Source organism: Aulonocara sp. 'chitande type north' Nkhata Bay, linkage group LG5, assembly GCF_057382095.1.
Source record: "Aulonocara sp. 'chitande type north' Nkhata Bay isolate Kocher_YH1m ecotype deep benthic linkage group LG5, A_spYH_male_GT1.1, whole genome shotgun sequence".
NCBI classification, from domain to species: Eukaryota; Metazoa; Chordata; class Actinopteri; order Cichliformes; family Cichlidae; genus Aulonocara; species Aulonocara sp. 'chitande type north' Nkhata Bay.
Genome location: NC_141348.1, coordinates 20572291 through 20586961, shown reverse-complemented (window position 1 = coordinate 20586961; position 14671 = coordinate 20572291). Strand labels below are relative to the sequence as shown.

Here is a 14671-nt window from a genome sequence, read left to right as displayed (position 1 = left end):
GTCAAAAATGATTTGAAGGTTCATCACAGCGTTACTGAAGGCCAAGGTAATGCCATCCAGAGTAAGAATCTGGTTAGATACCATATTTCTAGGCTTTTCAGGGCCGAGTACAATAACCTCAGTTTTATCTGAATTAAGAAGCAGAAAGTTAGCGGCCATCCAGGTCTTTATGTCTTTAAGACATTCCTGCAGTTTAACTAATTGATGTGTGTTATCTGGCTTCATGGATAGATAGACCTGGGTGTCATCTGCATAGCAGTGAAAATGTATGCTATGTCTTCTAATGATACTGCGTAAGGGAAGCATGTATAGTGTAAACAGAATTGGTCCTAGCACTGAACCCTGTGGAACTCCATAATTAACCTCAGTGTGTGAAGAGGACTCTCCATTTACATGTACAAATTGTAGTCTATTAGATAGATATGATACATACCTACAGCATGTTCTAATCGCTCTAATAGGATATTATGGTCAACAGTATCGAATGCTGCACGCAGTTCGTGGCCTTGTGTGGGAAGAATATGCAGGCAGTTCCTGGAGGATTAAGGAAGTGACACCACTGACTGCCCTCCACAGTCGGCTGACCAATACAATACCTCTGATGCATTATATTTCAGTCCATCTGATGCTGCCAGGTTTCCCCTCAGAGTGTCCAGGAGCTCAGTTATGCCTTATAAATATATATATGCCTTATACCATAAACACTACTCAGTACCATTTTGAGTCACTGGAATGCCATTTCCAGAAAACAGACTACTGTGCCTCATAATTGGCAGAATCCCTCTGTCCTCGCCGATTGACTTACCACTTTCTGTCTCTCTCTTTCCTAAGCGCTGTACCTCTGTTCTGTCTAATGGCAGTTTGCATAATCTTCACATTGATTTAAGAAAAACAGTATTTCTGGGTGGAACCTCGATTGTCTCCAACAGTGTTTAAAGTCAGCCACTCCCCTGGTAGATTTAGTATTCATAACTGTACAAGAAGTATATCATGACCTTGCTGAGGTATTTAGTAAAGATCTCACCCTCTCACTTACACCACCACTGCTGCTTCCATATGATTGCACAATCATTCTGCTACCAGATGCTCCATTCATCTCAAGCCATCTATATAGTTACATAACCAATTCACTAGAATAGAATAGAATAGAATAGAATAGAATAGAATAGAATCATCATTTAATTTAAAACACATATACAAACAAACAGTACACAGGTCACAGAACAGAAAAATACACATTTTGTTTTACATATTTACATCAAGGACAATAGTTACCAAAAACAGAGTACTGTACAGTTATTAGAATTAAATAAAATTGAATACAGATAAGAGGCAAACCCAGGTTGTAGTGTGAATCGGTTGATAAAATAGTGCAAGTTACAGTGCTGATGTAAACATCTATGTTTGTTGGGAGCAATTTTGATTGTACAGTACACTAGCCGCTGGAATCATCTGTCACTTAAGACAGTAACACTTCTGTCACTGATTTCTGTGGGATAAACAAAATTACTGTTAAAACTAAATATCCTCTGCCTTTTTTGTCCTCTGCTTTTCAGCTCTTTTAGGGTGCGTCACTGTTCACCAAACCTACCACCTGATAAGAATTAAAGAGAGTGATTAATAGAAAGCAGCCTTTTAGACACATCTGGACCACTTTGAATATTGCCATACTTTTTTTGGCTAATGTCTCCCCAGTTTTCTAACCCCTTTTCAATGACATGCTACATGACTTCATTAATCATTTTGTGCCTGTTTACCTTGATGACATTCGTATTTTCTCAAAGTCTGTCCAGGAGCATAAGTCCGATGTCCTTCTGGTTCACCAGTGTCTTTTGGAAATGCCTCTATGTCACGTTGAGACAGTAAAATTCCTAGGGTTCATTGTGAAAAGGGCAGAGGTGTGGAGTCGAGTCACATGACTTGGACTCGAGTCAGACTCGAGTCATTAATTTTATGACTTTAGACTTGACTTGAAAAAATGTTCTAAGACTTGTGACTTGACTTGGACTTTTACACCAATGACTTGGGACTTGAATTGGACTTGAACCGGTTTACTTGAAAAGACTTGATATTTTACCCCAAATATAAAATTTAACAGGCATATTATATAGAGATTGAAAATGTGACGTCATTCACGGGTAGAACCGCAAAGGATTCTGGGAACTCGTGGCAAGCGGTACTAGCGCACGCAGGCTTTCAATTAAAATCAGTTATACAGCGATAAAAAGAAACACAAAAATGTCAAGAAGCCGTTGTATTATTAACTGCAATAGCCGGTCGCATGACAGCCACGGGAAGCCGACAGGTAAAGAGATCGGTTGTTATCGGATTACGTCGTTGAAGAGAAATTGTTCAAGCCATGTTTCCGAAGTAACAAAGACGCGACGGATGGCCTGGATTGCAGCCATTCAAATATAACGTCCCAGATCAAAGATCAAATATAACGTCCCAGAACACTCCGGCTCACATGTTAGTCTGCTCCAAGCATTTACACGAAGGTCAGTGTTTTTTAGTAGTTAATACGTCATTTTTCTTAACATAATTGGTGATATAGGTTACAAGCAAGTCTGGCGCTGAACAGAAATTGTCGCGCTATGCTCCTTTATTTATTGTGCATAAATAGTGAATTGTCCTGACACAATATTGCGTTTCGCTTCTGTTATTATGGTACATTGACAAAAACATATACTTTTATTCACAGGATAAAACAGGTTTTTTGTATCACTAATTGCCCAGTACGATTACAGCATACAGTATTATTGTCACTGCTACATTTCTGTGATGGGTACCAGAAATTATTTCCACTACTAATTAATTACCGTTGAGCTCAAAGGTCCTATTAATAAACGGTTAACGAATGTGTATTTATGACGACAATTTCTGAGACTGGTAAACTTATGATACGTACGATGGTCTTTCGTTCTACACGGTGCATTTTAAGGTCCTGTACCCATCCGTCGGTAATCTGTACCTGGGCTTGTTGCAGTGACCTGAAGTTACTAAACTTCATGAGTGTGTGCACTCACTCCAAGAACCGTATGATTATAAATATGCATATAAATATGCTAAGATGATATAGCTGACTTCATCTAACTAGCAAATGTTGTCCAGGCTACGTTGGTGATACAGTTTTTTTTAATGTGTATGATATTTTTGTCATGCGATTTTAAAGCTGGTCCTACAACCGCATCCAAGAATAACATGCAGCTTATCTCAGAACTGTCGGTGAAAATTATTCTTGGAGCTAGGTTTAATTGAGCTGCATTTTAAAGAGGTGCAATTTCACAATTTGTGTATATTTACATTTAGCATATAACTGCAACATTATTTTTTCGTTTGTTTTTTTTTAAAGACTCGAAAGGACTTGAAATTCAAAGTTTCAGACTTGTGATTTGACTCGGACTTTTACACCAGTGACTTGAGACTCGACTCTGACTTGCCTGACATTACTTGAGACTTGACTTGAGACTTGAGGATAAAGACTTGAGACTTACTTGAGACTTGCAAAACAATGACTTGGTCCCACCTCTGGAAAAGGGGAAAAGCGCAGGGCAGATACAGTTAAGGCAAAAGCGATTGTTTATTGGTGATTGGCCAGTACCTCCAGAGAAAGTTGCCTTACCTCTATCCCATCTCACATCTCCAAAGGTCCAATTTAAAGTGAGAATCTTCCAGTGATACAGATTTCTTCTTCTGAGTCTCCCATCTCTTCTTTTTTTCTCCTCTTTTTTGTTCTTAAAGCATAAGCATGTAAGCTTTTAAACTCTCTGATCTTTCAGAGATATGTTTTCCTCCTTTTTCAAATCTGTGAAGGCATGATTACTCCTTTCCCAAGTTGTTGTTGTCTTCCTTTCTGTTTTTTCTTTAGGCCATAAATCCTGCATCCTTTGAAGGTAGGGGTCATGCTCATCATGTCCCCATATCTGAGGTCTTCCATCCTCACCCAGAACTTCTGATAATGTTCCCTGATGAGCTCAGATATTCAGGTTGAGTAGGTTTGACTAACTGAATGAAAGCTGTGGAGCGTCATCATTTCTTTATTCTCAAATATTTACTTCAGGCAGAATAATGATATTAAAATAATGCAGAATTTACTCTGCAGAATACTCTGCAGAAAAATCACTGTTCTTATTTATATTCATGTTATAAACATTGGTTTTAACACTTCCTTTCAGATTAAATTACCTTCAGCACAAGAGGTCTATATTCTTTTAAATAATTAATTGGCTCAATTTTAAGTGTTAATCAGTCACTTTAAAAATCTTACCCCCTCCTCGATCTCACTGGACCCCTCTGGAAGAGCATGTAGACCACAGGTGTCGAACTCCAGGCTTCGAGGGCCAGAATCCTACAGGTTTTAGATGTGTCCTTGATCCAACACAGCTGATTTAAATGGCTAAATGACCTCTTTGACATGTATTGAAGTTCTCCAGAGGACTGATAATGAACTAATCATTTGATTCAGGTGTATTGACCCAGGGTGATATCTAAAGCCTGCAGGACACCGGCCCTCGAGGCCTGGAGTTGCCTACCCCTGCTTTAACAAAATCAGCTTGAAGCAGATGGTGAAGCTGTCTCTGCTCAGTTTTATTATCTCATGCTGTAATTGTATTTTGGACTTATTGCCAGAAAGACAGCAGACAGTATGTGTTGGCAGTAAGAAATCACCAAAGCAGGGCTGCACTCTGGGCTGAGTACTTTGTCAACTGCTCTTTACTGTGGTGACAGATTACTGCACTGCCAAATTCAGCACAGATCAGATCAACACGCTTGCTGATGATACAACAATATTAGCACTCATCATCATGGACATGCTTTTCTATAGTGTCTGCAGATGTTGTGCTATCAGTGCTCAGGTGTTAACAAACAATGAAAAAGGTCAACTGTACACTATCACCTTAAAAACAAATTGTTTTTATTAGAAGTGGCCACAAATAGTTATTGCCAGTTCATCTAATTTGGGATGACAATACAAATCATGCATAAACACACATGCAAACTCATCACTACTTGTGATGTCAGCAACGGCCATACGTTTCTCACTTTTAATTGGACAAGTGCATAATGTATTCGTTATTCTAATTAGCTGAGAAATGTTACAGTCATGTGACTGTCATGTTAAAAGTCTCTTAACACACTCCTCATACAGGTATGTAGACAACCTCATACAGGTATGTAGACAACCTAAAGAATGCATTGTTTGTTTGTTTGTTCATGAGAACAGAGAAAGAAATGTTTTTTTGAATGCTGAAAATTGAAACTTGTTCCAGGGCTGTGACAGGGAGTCATGGAGTTATTCAATGTGACTGTTAATACTGTGAGCTTCCTTCTCTGCGATTCACAAAAGAACAAATTATGTGTGTTATTATATGTTGTCCTCAGCTCATTTATGCTTCTTACAATATGTGGAAATCTTCTTGTGATAATTTCTATAATTTACTTTAGATATCTCCACACTCCTACAAACTACCTTATCCTCTCTATGGCTGTGGCTGATCTACTAATTGGTGCTTTAATATTTCCTTTGAGCATGACAGTGTCTCTAAAGCCATGTTTGTATATATACAGTTTACTGTGCAACTTAAGAAGCACAATGGATGTAACAATGGGTGTATCTTCCTTATTAAATTTGTGCTGTATTTCTGTTGATCGATATTATGCTGTTTGCCACCCTCTGATATATAAAACTAAAATAACTGATTGTGTTGCCATGAAGATGGGCCTTGGAAGTTGGGCTGTTGCTATCTTGTGTGGAATTTTTGTCTTCCTGCTGTTTTTTATTTTAGACGAATGTGACACAAGTTGCGTTTTCGCTCTCATTGCCGCATCAGTGGTAGTATATTATATCCCAACAATAGTTTTACTTTTCATGTACACCAAAATTCTTGTTGTTGCACTGAGGCAGGCACGCAGCATCCATAATACAATTTCTCAGAACACAAAGTCTAAAGCAGTTTCCAGTACGGAGAGAAAGGCCACAAAGACATTAACCATAGTTATTGGAATATTTTTAATTTGTTGGGTTCCTCTTTTTCTTAGTTATTCATTTGTTCCTCTGGATAGTTTTATACTTTATGTGCTTCTTGAACCATTTAACTGGTTTGCAATTTCTAACTCAATGCTCAATCCCTTTATTTATGCTTTCTTTTTCACTTGGTTTAGAAGAGCTTTTAAAATGATAATTTCTGGAAAAATATTTCAAGGTGATGTTACTAACATAAAACTACACTGACAGCTATATATATATTATGAATTATATCAATAAGAGTAAATATCACCACAGTTGATCTTCTCTATGTTGTTCATTACAGTTTCAACTATGTAAGTCAACTGTCACTATGCACAGACTGAACTGCCTATGTACAGATTTTATCAGTACACTGTTAATGAGCTTGTTCATGTAATTATCACGTTTCTATAAAATATGAAGATATATTGAATGGCTGTTAAAAGTGAGCATGACACAAATGATCATTCTTCTACTACTACTTCTGTATTGCCCTTATAGAAGACCTTGTTGACAAACAGCATATAATGTTACAATAAACATGTACATAATTGTTATAATAATTCTGTCTCTTTTTTTAAAAAAAATTAAGTGTGTACTGTGTAAATGAAACAAGACAACACAGAGTCCCTAATTAAAGGTGTGAATGACTGTTGAATCCTTATTCCCTAAGCTTGTCTGCGTGTCTGCTTGTCTGTAATTACAGGTGTTTAGTCCACTTCCCTTGTGTGTACTGTGTAAATGAAACACGACCACACAGAATCCCTAATTAAACGTATGAATGACTGTTGAATCTGTATTCCTTAAGCTTGTCTGCTTGTACACAGAGCTAACTTTCTCCCAACCAGCTCTAAGAAAGGTCTAACTTTAGCACTTGGCAAATACATAAGGTAAAGATGTTTGGAGCAGAAAACAATAAAAGAGCAACAACAGTAGTGACATGATATTTTCCCATAATTACTGCCTTAGGATGGTGACATTTTTCATTGCTCACACTAAATTAACCCAAAAAGTCTGTTTTTATTAATTTTTCATTTACAAACATACGTACATACTAGGGGTGCAACGATACACAAAATTCACGGTTCGGTTCGATACTTTGGTGTCACGGTTCGATATTTTTTCGATACAAAAAAAATGTTCATGCCTTTTTAATTTGTCATTTATTAAAATTATAAATATATATTTTAACTCAAAAGTACAGTTTTTAAATTTAACCCTAACCCTTGTGCGTGTTTTTTATTTTGACAGCGAATGCGCACCTGCGGACCACTTATGTGCAGCCCTGGTTATTTAGCTCATCATATCGCAGCCACAGAAATTCTTTTGTCCATGAAACCATAAAGCTGCACTTTCTTTTTGCCTTATAGTCTGATTTGTCATAACTTCTCCGTTTTGTGGTAAGCTTTTCTTTGGCTGTCACTTCTTCACCCTGACCTCTCTTATTTGGCTCAGCAGAACTAAAATATATATCTGTCTGTGAAGGTTCTCAGTCATCTAGGTTATCGTAGTCAAATATAAATCCTGCTGCTTTTACACACGCACTCACATAAGCTCAGCGATTCTCTGCGCGATCAACCTCTCACATGTTTAAGCTGCGGGAGATTTCACTTGTCATGTTTGCATAGTAAGCTAACGATTAATAAGACGATGTCAGAGGAATTGGTGCGCAAATTATCATCACTCACAGATCAGTGCTGTCGCCCTCTATACACAGTTCGCGCGATTGCAAAGTGAAAGCAAAAAAACAAGTGCAAATTCAAACGCGATTTCAATATGTCACATATTGACAGTGGCTCACCGATGCCAATGACATAATTACCCAGCTACATTTCCGAAAGAATGCAAAAGCATTGACATATATTTTTCCTTCCTACAATAGCCCGACGGGCAGGGAAGAGATAGATTTTGGTAGCCCGACTGAAAAAATCGCTAGCTCCGGGACGTTGGGCTAGCGATATTGCGAGCCCTGTATCTGATTGAGGAATCACTCATCTTTGGAAAAGAGAGTTTATTACAGAGAAATGTCTCTTTCCAAAATAAAAGCTATACTATCCGCTTCTTCTGGGCTATATTCTCAGCAGCATATTAAACATATAAGGAGAATCATGTGCTAACAGCTGTCTAAATGACTCGGCTAAAGTTAGTAGCATGCTTGCTTGTTTTTTTTCTGCTTCCACTTGTCTTTGCACTAGGATGATGTCGGCGTAAATGTGCAGTCATATTCGTTGTGTTCCCACTAGTGCTTTCAGGTTAATCTCGTTGAAATGACCTTAACGCCACAACACGGCAAATCTCCGTTAACGAGCTACCGCCGATCGCCCCGTGCATGGGGCTAGACGGCCAACACGTTAACGAGCTAACTGCGCTAACACACTAGTTCCCACCCATGTAATTGAGCATTGCATGGCACATCCAACATACTGTTTTACTTTAGTCCATGACTCGCTTACCTTCAGGGTCATACGTCACATGAAAACCAAAATAATTCCAAACGCCAGATCTGAATGAGTAGTCGAACGCAGATTCACTGAGCGCTCAACACAGACAGCATCATCAGAAGGAAAGTTGATAAAATAAATTACAAATTTTGTATTGTTCGATACATATGCGTACCGAACCGAAAGCACTGTATCGAACGGTTCAATATCGATACGAATATCGTTGCACCCCTAGTACATACATACACACAGTATATCTCAACAGGAAAACTAAATATATATTGAACATGGGAACAACTTTTTTCAGGCGACACATAACACACATGTTCCCATCAAAGAAACTGAATCATGAATCTGAACAGCAACACTGAGATAAAATATGTTTATGCCACCCACAAAAAAGCTTTTTCATTTCACTGTCTTAAAAGTGGGAGTATAAATGCAGTAAACCTTTTCCCCTCTTTCACTCTCTTATTCCCTCTTCTTGTGTGTGAGAGAATGTGTGCGTGTGCATCAGGTTTGCTTTGTGTTCCAAAGTTGAGTATTTCTGCTATTCTCTCTGCACCTGAGTGTGACACATTATCACACACCTGCATGTTGTTGGGCCAGTTAAGGTCTAACTACAAGAGAGGGAGTTTCTCCTCAGCCAATAACATATCATTGGCCTCTTAAAGCAAGCTAGGTTCCCGCACATTGGAGACTTAAAGAATCGGTGTAAGTGTGTTTCTTTGGCCCTTTTTTCTCCTCTGTTCAGAATGCCGATAACACAAGGTGGGAGAGCTGAAACTGGACCTTCACTGAAGGTCCAGTTTCAGGTCACTGAAGGAAATTGCTCGTTGAGATGGCTTGCCAACCACTAGTGAAGAAATACTATTGAACTGTGTTATTATAATGAATTCCCTTTCAATCCATTATACTCTTACTAGATCATACTGGTAACATGATGTTTACAGAGACCCATCAAACTTACTCTATGTTAACATTAGGCCTCACATAACATTCACTATAACACAAATAAAAGGAGGGACAAATACTGTTTTATGCTATATTTTGTTCGTGTCTCTTCTGTCATTGTGGCTCAGTAGTGAGTAGTGGTGCAACAGATCACTGTTGACCCGTGATCCGAACCGATCCCTCTCCATGGTTCGGTACGTACATGATCCGAAGATTCGAAAAAGAAAATAAAAGTTTCACTGCACAAGTTTCATGCGCAATCTGCGCATGGTCAGTCTTTCAAGCAATAGTCATGGCCAGCGCTAGTGGTCCAACTGAAGGAGCAGAGGACCTCCAGAAACCTCCAGCATCACTTAAATCTCATGTGTGGGAGCATTTTGGCTTCCCCGTTAAATATGTAGATGGGTAAAGGGTGGTGGATAAAACACAACAACAGCAACAAACTTTATTTATATAGCACATTTAAAACCAGTGGTGTACCAAAGTGCTTAACATGCAAGAGAGTAGGATGAAGTAACAGGGAAGGATGAGGGCTATGGGGCAAGGTACCAAAACATGCTAGCAGGCTGAATGGCATTAAAACACAAAAGCAAAAGAATTGCTAAAAGCATAAAAGGAAACTAAGTGTAAAGGATAAAACAGTCAAAATTTTTTAAAATGATTAAAAGTAATTAAGAATAAGCCAAAGATAAGAATAAGCATTAAGCTAACTGACAAGCAGGCGTTAACTGGTAGAAAAGGCGAGGCTAAATAAGTGGTTTTTAACCGCGATTTGAAGAAATGGATGGAATCAGACTCGCGTATAGCGATGAGGAGGTTATTCCATAAATCAGGTGCTGCCACGGCAAACGCGCGGTCACCTCTAGTCTTTAACCGGGATCTCGGGAGCACCAAGAGTGACTGGGAAGATGATCTTAGTGCTCTAGTAGGGGTGTATAATCTAAGTAGCTCAATGAGGTAGCTTGGCGCTATATTGTTAATAATTCGGAAGGTAAGCAGCAGGATTTTGAATTGAATGCGATACTTAATGGGAAGCCAATGCAGGTCAGCAAGGACAGGGGTAATAGAGACATGGCGCCCACTACCAGTAATGAGACGAGCAGCCGCATTCTGAACAATTTGGAGTCTATGGAGGACAGGAGAGTTAAGACCGAAGTAAAGTGAGTTGCAATAATCCAACCTAGATGTCACAAAGGCGTGGATAAGCTTTCCAAGGTCCCTATGCGGAACATAATGTCTGGCCTTGCTAATAAGACGCAATTGATGGAAGCAAGATTTAACAACAGAAGACACTTGTTTGTCGAACTTAAAAGAGCTGTCCAAGAATACACCCAGGTCACTAACAGTGTCGGTGAGGAAACTGTTAAAGGAACCGAGGGCGTCACGGAGTTGGCCACAGGGGACTCTGCTGTCAAACACAATAATTTCAGTTTTCCTGTCATTTAGAATAAGAGAATTACCTGCGAGCCAATTTTTGACCTCACGCATACACTCGCGAAAGCCGTACAAAGACATAGCAGGATCATCAGTTAGTTCGAAATACATCTGTATGTCGTCAGCATAACAATGATGTGTAATGTTATACTTCTCAAAGATTGCGCCTCATATACAGTGAGAAGAGCAGGGGGCCAAGGACAGATCCTTGAGGCACGCTGCAGGAGACAGGTGCAGCAGAGGATAAATAAGGGCCAAAATTGATCGAGAAGGACCTATTAGAAAGGTATGACTTAACCAATCAAGGGCGGCACCTCCAATGCCAACTGTGTGTTCAAGCCTCGCTAATAGGATGTTATGATCTACCAGCCGAGGATAGATCTAGTAGGACCAAGACTGAAGAGCGTCCAGAGTCAGCAATCAGAAGGAGATCATTGAGGACTCTGAGCAAGGCCGTTTCAGTACTATAACAGGGTTTGTAAACAGACTGAAATTTATCATAAATGGCATTCAGATCCAAATACGGCTGGAGTTGTGAAAGAACGATCCTCTCCAGTATTTTGGACAGGAATGGAAGGTTAGAGATTGGCCTATAGTTTCCAAGATCGTTATGATCAAGGTTCCTTTTTTTAAGAACGGGCTGGACAACAGCATGTTTGAAGGCTAAAGGAACAGAGCCTGCAAGTAGGGATATATTCATTAGAGATAGGATGCTGAGTCCAATTACGCTGAAGCAATCCTTAACTATACGAGATGGAAGGATATCATAAGCAGGAGAGGTGTCCTTTGATTGGTCAATAAGTCGCTTGAGAGTATGGAGTGACACCGGCTCAAACTGTTGAAATGATAATGAACAACCAGGGGTGGGAGTAAAACTCGGCACCGAAGGGAGCGAGAACTTAAGATGTAGAACTTTATGAATAAAATGAGTTAAAATATTTTCACAGAGAGCAGGAGAGCACGCCAGTGGCATTTCAGGACAGGGGTTAACCAATGAACTGAAAACATTAAAGAGGGATTGAGGGTTGTGACCATGAGTAAGAATAATTTTAGATAGGAAGGCAGCTTTAGCCATTTTAGCAGCAAGTTGAATTGCAACCGGCGGGCACGCAGGATATCATAAGAAACCTGGAGTCTATCTTTCTTTCATCTTCTCTCATCCCGGCGGCACACACGTTGCAAGGCACGTGTAGAATCGTTTAGCCAGCATCGGGAAAAGGATCTAGGGTGCTTCATTTTAACAGGGGCAACAGTATTGAGGATGGAGGAGCATGTGGAAAAAAAGGTACTAGCAAAGTCATCAATCGTGGAAGATAGGGAACAGTCAGGAATGGAGGAGGCAAGTTTCGGAAAAGACGTTGAAAAATTCTCCACAGTTCCAGAATTAATTATACGTGTAGGGTGTAGGAAAGACTCAGGGTGAAGTTCAGAAGTACATAAGTTAACATCAAAGATAACAGGAAAGTGATCAGAAATCCCAACATTGCTTATATCCTTAATGCTAATGTCCAAGCCATATGAAAAAAACAGATCGAGAGTATGGCCCCTAGCATGGGTTGGTTGATTACTGGACAAGATTAAAAGAGTCTGTTAATGCAAGGAAATCTTTGGCTAACGGATCGTCATTACAGCAGATATGAATGTTAAGATCACCAACAATAAGCACACAGTCATATTTAAAAATAACTGAACCAAGAAGGTCAGCAAATTCGTGAATAAAAGTCTTATTATATTTATGTGGCCGGTAAACCACAACAAACAGAGAAGTTTGCGAGGCGGTCATCTCCAGAAGTTGAGCCTCGTAGCTGAGGTAGGAAGGACAGGGTAGCTGTTGGACTTTGTATTTACATTTAGAGACTGAGGGTAAGCTACCGCCTCGGAGAGCTAAAAAACACACAGTCCGGGGGGAGAAGCTCAGAAAAGGGAAGCGACTCACCAGGGCGAATCCAGGTCTCTGTCAAAAAGAGAGCATCAAGGCTCGTGGCGGAGAAAAAGTCTACACATGGTTGGACCTCCAGGGCAACGGAAAACTACGTGACCGTGACCGCTCATTACATCACAGCCGAGTGGGAGATACGAAGCCCTGTACTGCAGACATGCCCCCTCTATAAGAGTCACACGGGTACAAATCTGGCGCACTTACTGACGGAAGCGATGGCAGAGTTGAGGATAGAGAGGCCCAATACCAATATCCCAGTCACAACAGATAATGCTAAAAACCAAATAAATGCCGTGAACGAGGCAGGACTGGGCCCACAGATAGGGTGCTTTGCACATGCAATTAATTTAGCATCCCAAAAGGGAAAGTGAGTAAGATGGACCGCCTCCTTGGGAGGATAAGGAAGGTGGATTCCTACTTGCACCAAAGTTCAACAGCTGCTCATGTGCTTAAGAGCAAGCAAGATATGCTACAACTGCCTACTAATAAACTCATACATGATGTCCCAACAAGGTGGAACTCCACTTATGATTAGGGATGGGTATCGTTTAGGTTTTATCCGATACCGGTGCCAAACTTTTGAAACGGTGCCGGTGCTTAAACGGTGCTCAAACCGGTGCTTAAAGAATGGAGAACACAAAATTGGTCCAAAAACCTCTCATGTTCAGCTGTTTTTTTGTAAAAAGATAACAATGTTAGCATTCTCTGCAGCTATAGGGGATTTATGGCATCACTCTTGGCTGGAAGCAGAGCTTAATCAATGGAAAAAACACAAACTTTGTCCAAAAACCTCTCATGTTTAACTGTTTCCCACTTTTTCTTTGGTCATTTTAGCCTTTTTGGCCAGGGTGAAGAGAGTACCTGCCATCAAGCAAGAAGACAGCCGCATGTAGCTATGATGATGTTTGCTAGTTCACCTTACATGCACTAATGTAATAACGAGGTTAGCCTACTCAACGTAAATTACACACGAACAACATTAAGCTACTCACGCAGAGAAGAACGGCAGCTGCTGCCATCATCATCACCTTTGACAGTATCACAGTATCACCTTAAAGCACTTGTTGCAGGCTGCTGAGTATACATATTTTGCTGTGAAGTACAGCCAGACTTTTGACTGCTTCGCCTCGGGCATTTTTAATCTGTAGCACTGCTCTAAAAGAACGTACTACTATCCTCAGAAACGTAAAATGATTGGCTAGAATCTAAAGTGTATGACATCTTAGGGAAAAAAAAGCACCGAAATAAAGCACCGAAATGTGCGCTGCTTTTTGGTCTGGTTACTAAAGTTTATGTCAGAACCGGTGCCATCATGGCACCGGATACCGGTACCCATCCCTACTTATGATATGTTGGAACGTTATCATGAGCAGCAGACAGCTATATACTCTGCACTAACAGACAAAACCCTGAAGAAAAATGTCAGAGAGATCGTCACCTTGTCTGATGATGATGTTAGAGTGGCAGAGGAGGTCCTCCAGCTGCTCAAACCACTCAAAGCGGTTATAACTCTGTTGAGCACTGAAACTGCACCATGTGTCCATGATCCTGCCTCTGAAAACAAGGATCCTACAATCCATGGTCCCAAGTGAGGAAGACAGCACCATCACAAGAGATGTCAAGACTACCATTACAGAGGACCTGAAGCCCAGATACACTTCACCACCAGCCCTACAGGAGTACCTTCACAGAACTACTGCACTTGATCCAAGGTTCAAGTCCCTGTCTCACCTAGACATTGCCCTACACCTGAGGACATACAGTGATCTCACTACTGAGACTGTGAGCAGTCTTGGCACTGCAGACTGTGAAGAGGTAAATAAAATAAATATTTAGAAATTATATATATATATATTTTTTAATGATAATGTTTTTCTTCAAAGTTATTGCCACATT

At 40.1% G+C, this 14671-nt stretch overlaps 1 protein-coding gene across 1 annotated transcript; it reads left to right on the top strand.

Annotated features, from left to right (window-relative positions):
• Positions 1 to 5161: 5161 nt before the first annotated feature.
• On the top strand, positions 5162 to 6641 carry LOC147330285 (trace amine-associated receptor 1-like). The gene has a single exon (XM_086294195.1). The coding sequence runs from the start codon at positions 5288 to 5290 to the stop codon at positions 6230 to 6232; it is 945 nt and encodes a 314-aa protein (XP_086150321.1). The 5' UTR covers positions 5162 to 5287; the 3' UTR covers positions 6233 to 6641.
• Positions 6642 to 14671: the final 8030 nt, after the last annotated feature.

Bases quoted from the DNA above. Each gene is read 5' to 3' on its own strand.
- LOC147330285 (XM_086294195.1), top strand. From the start codon at position 5,288: ATGGAGTTATTCAATGTGACTGTTAATACTGTGAGCTTCCTTCTCTGC.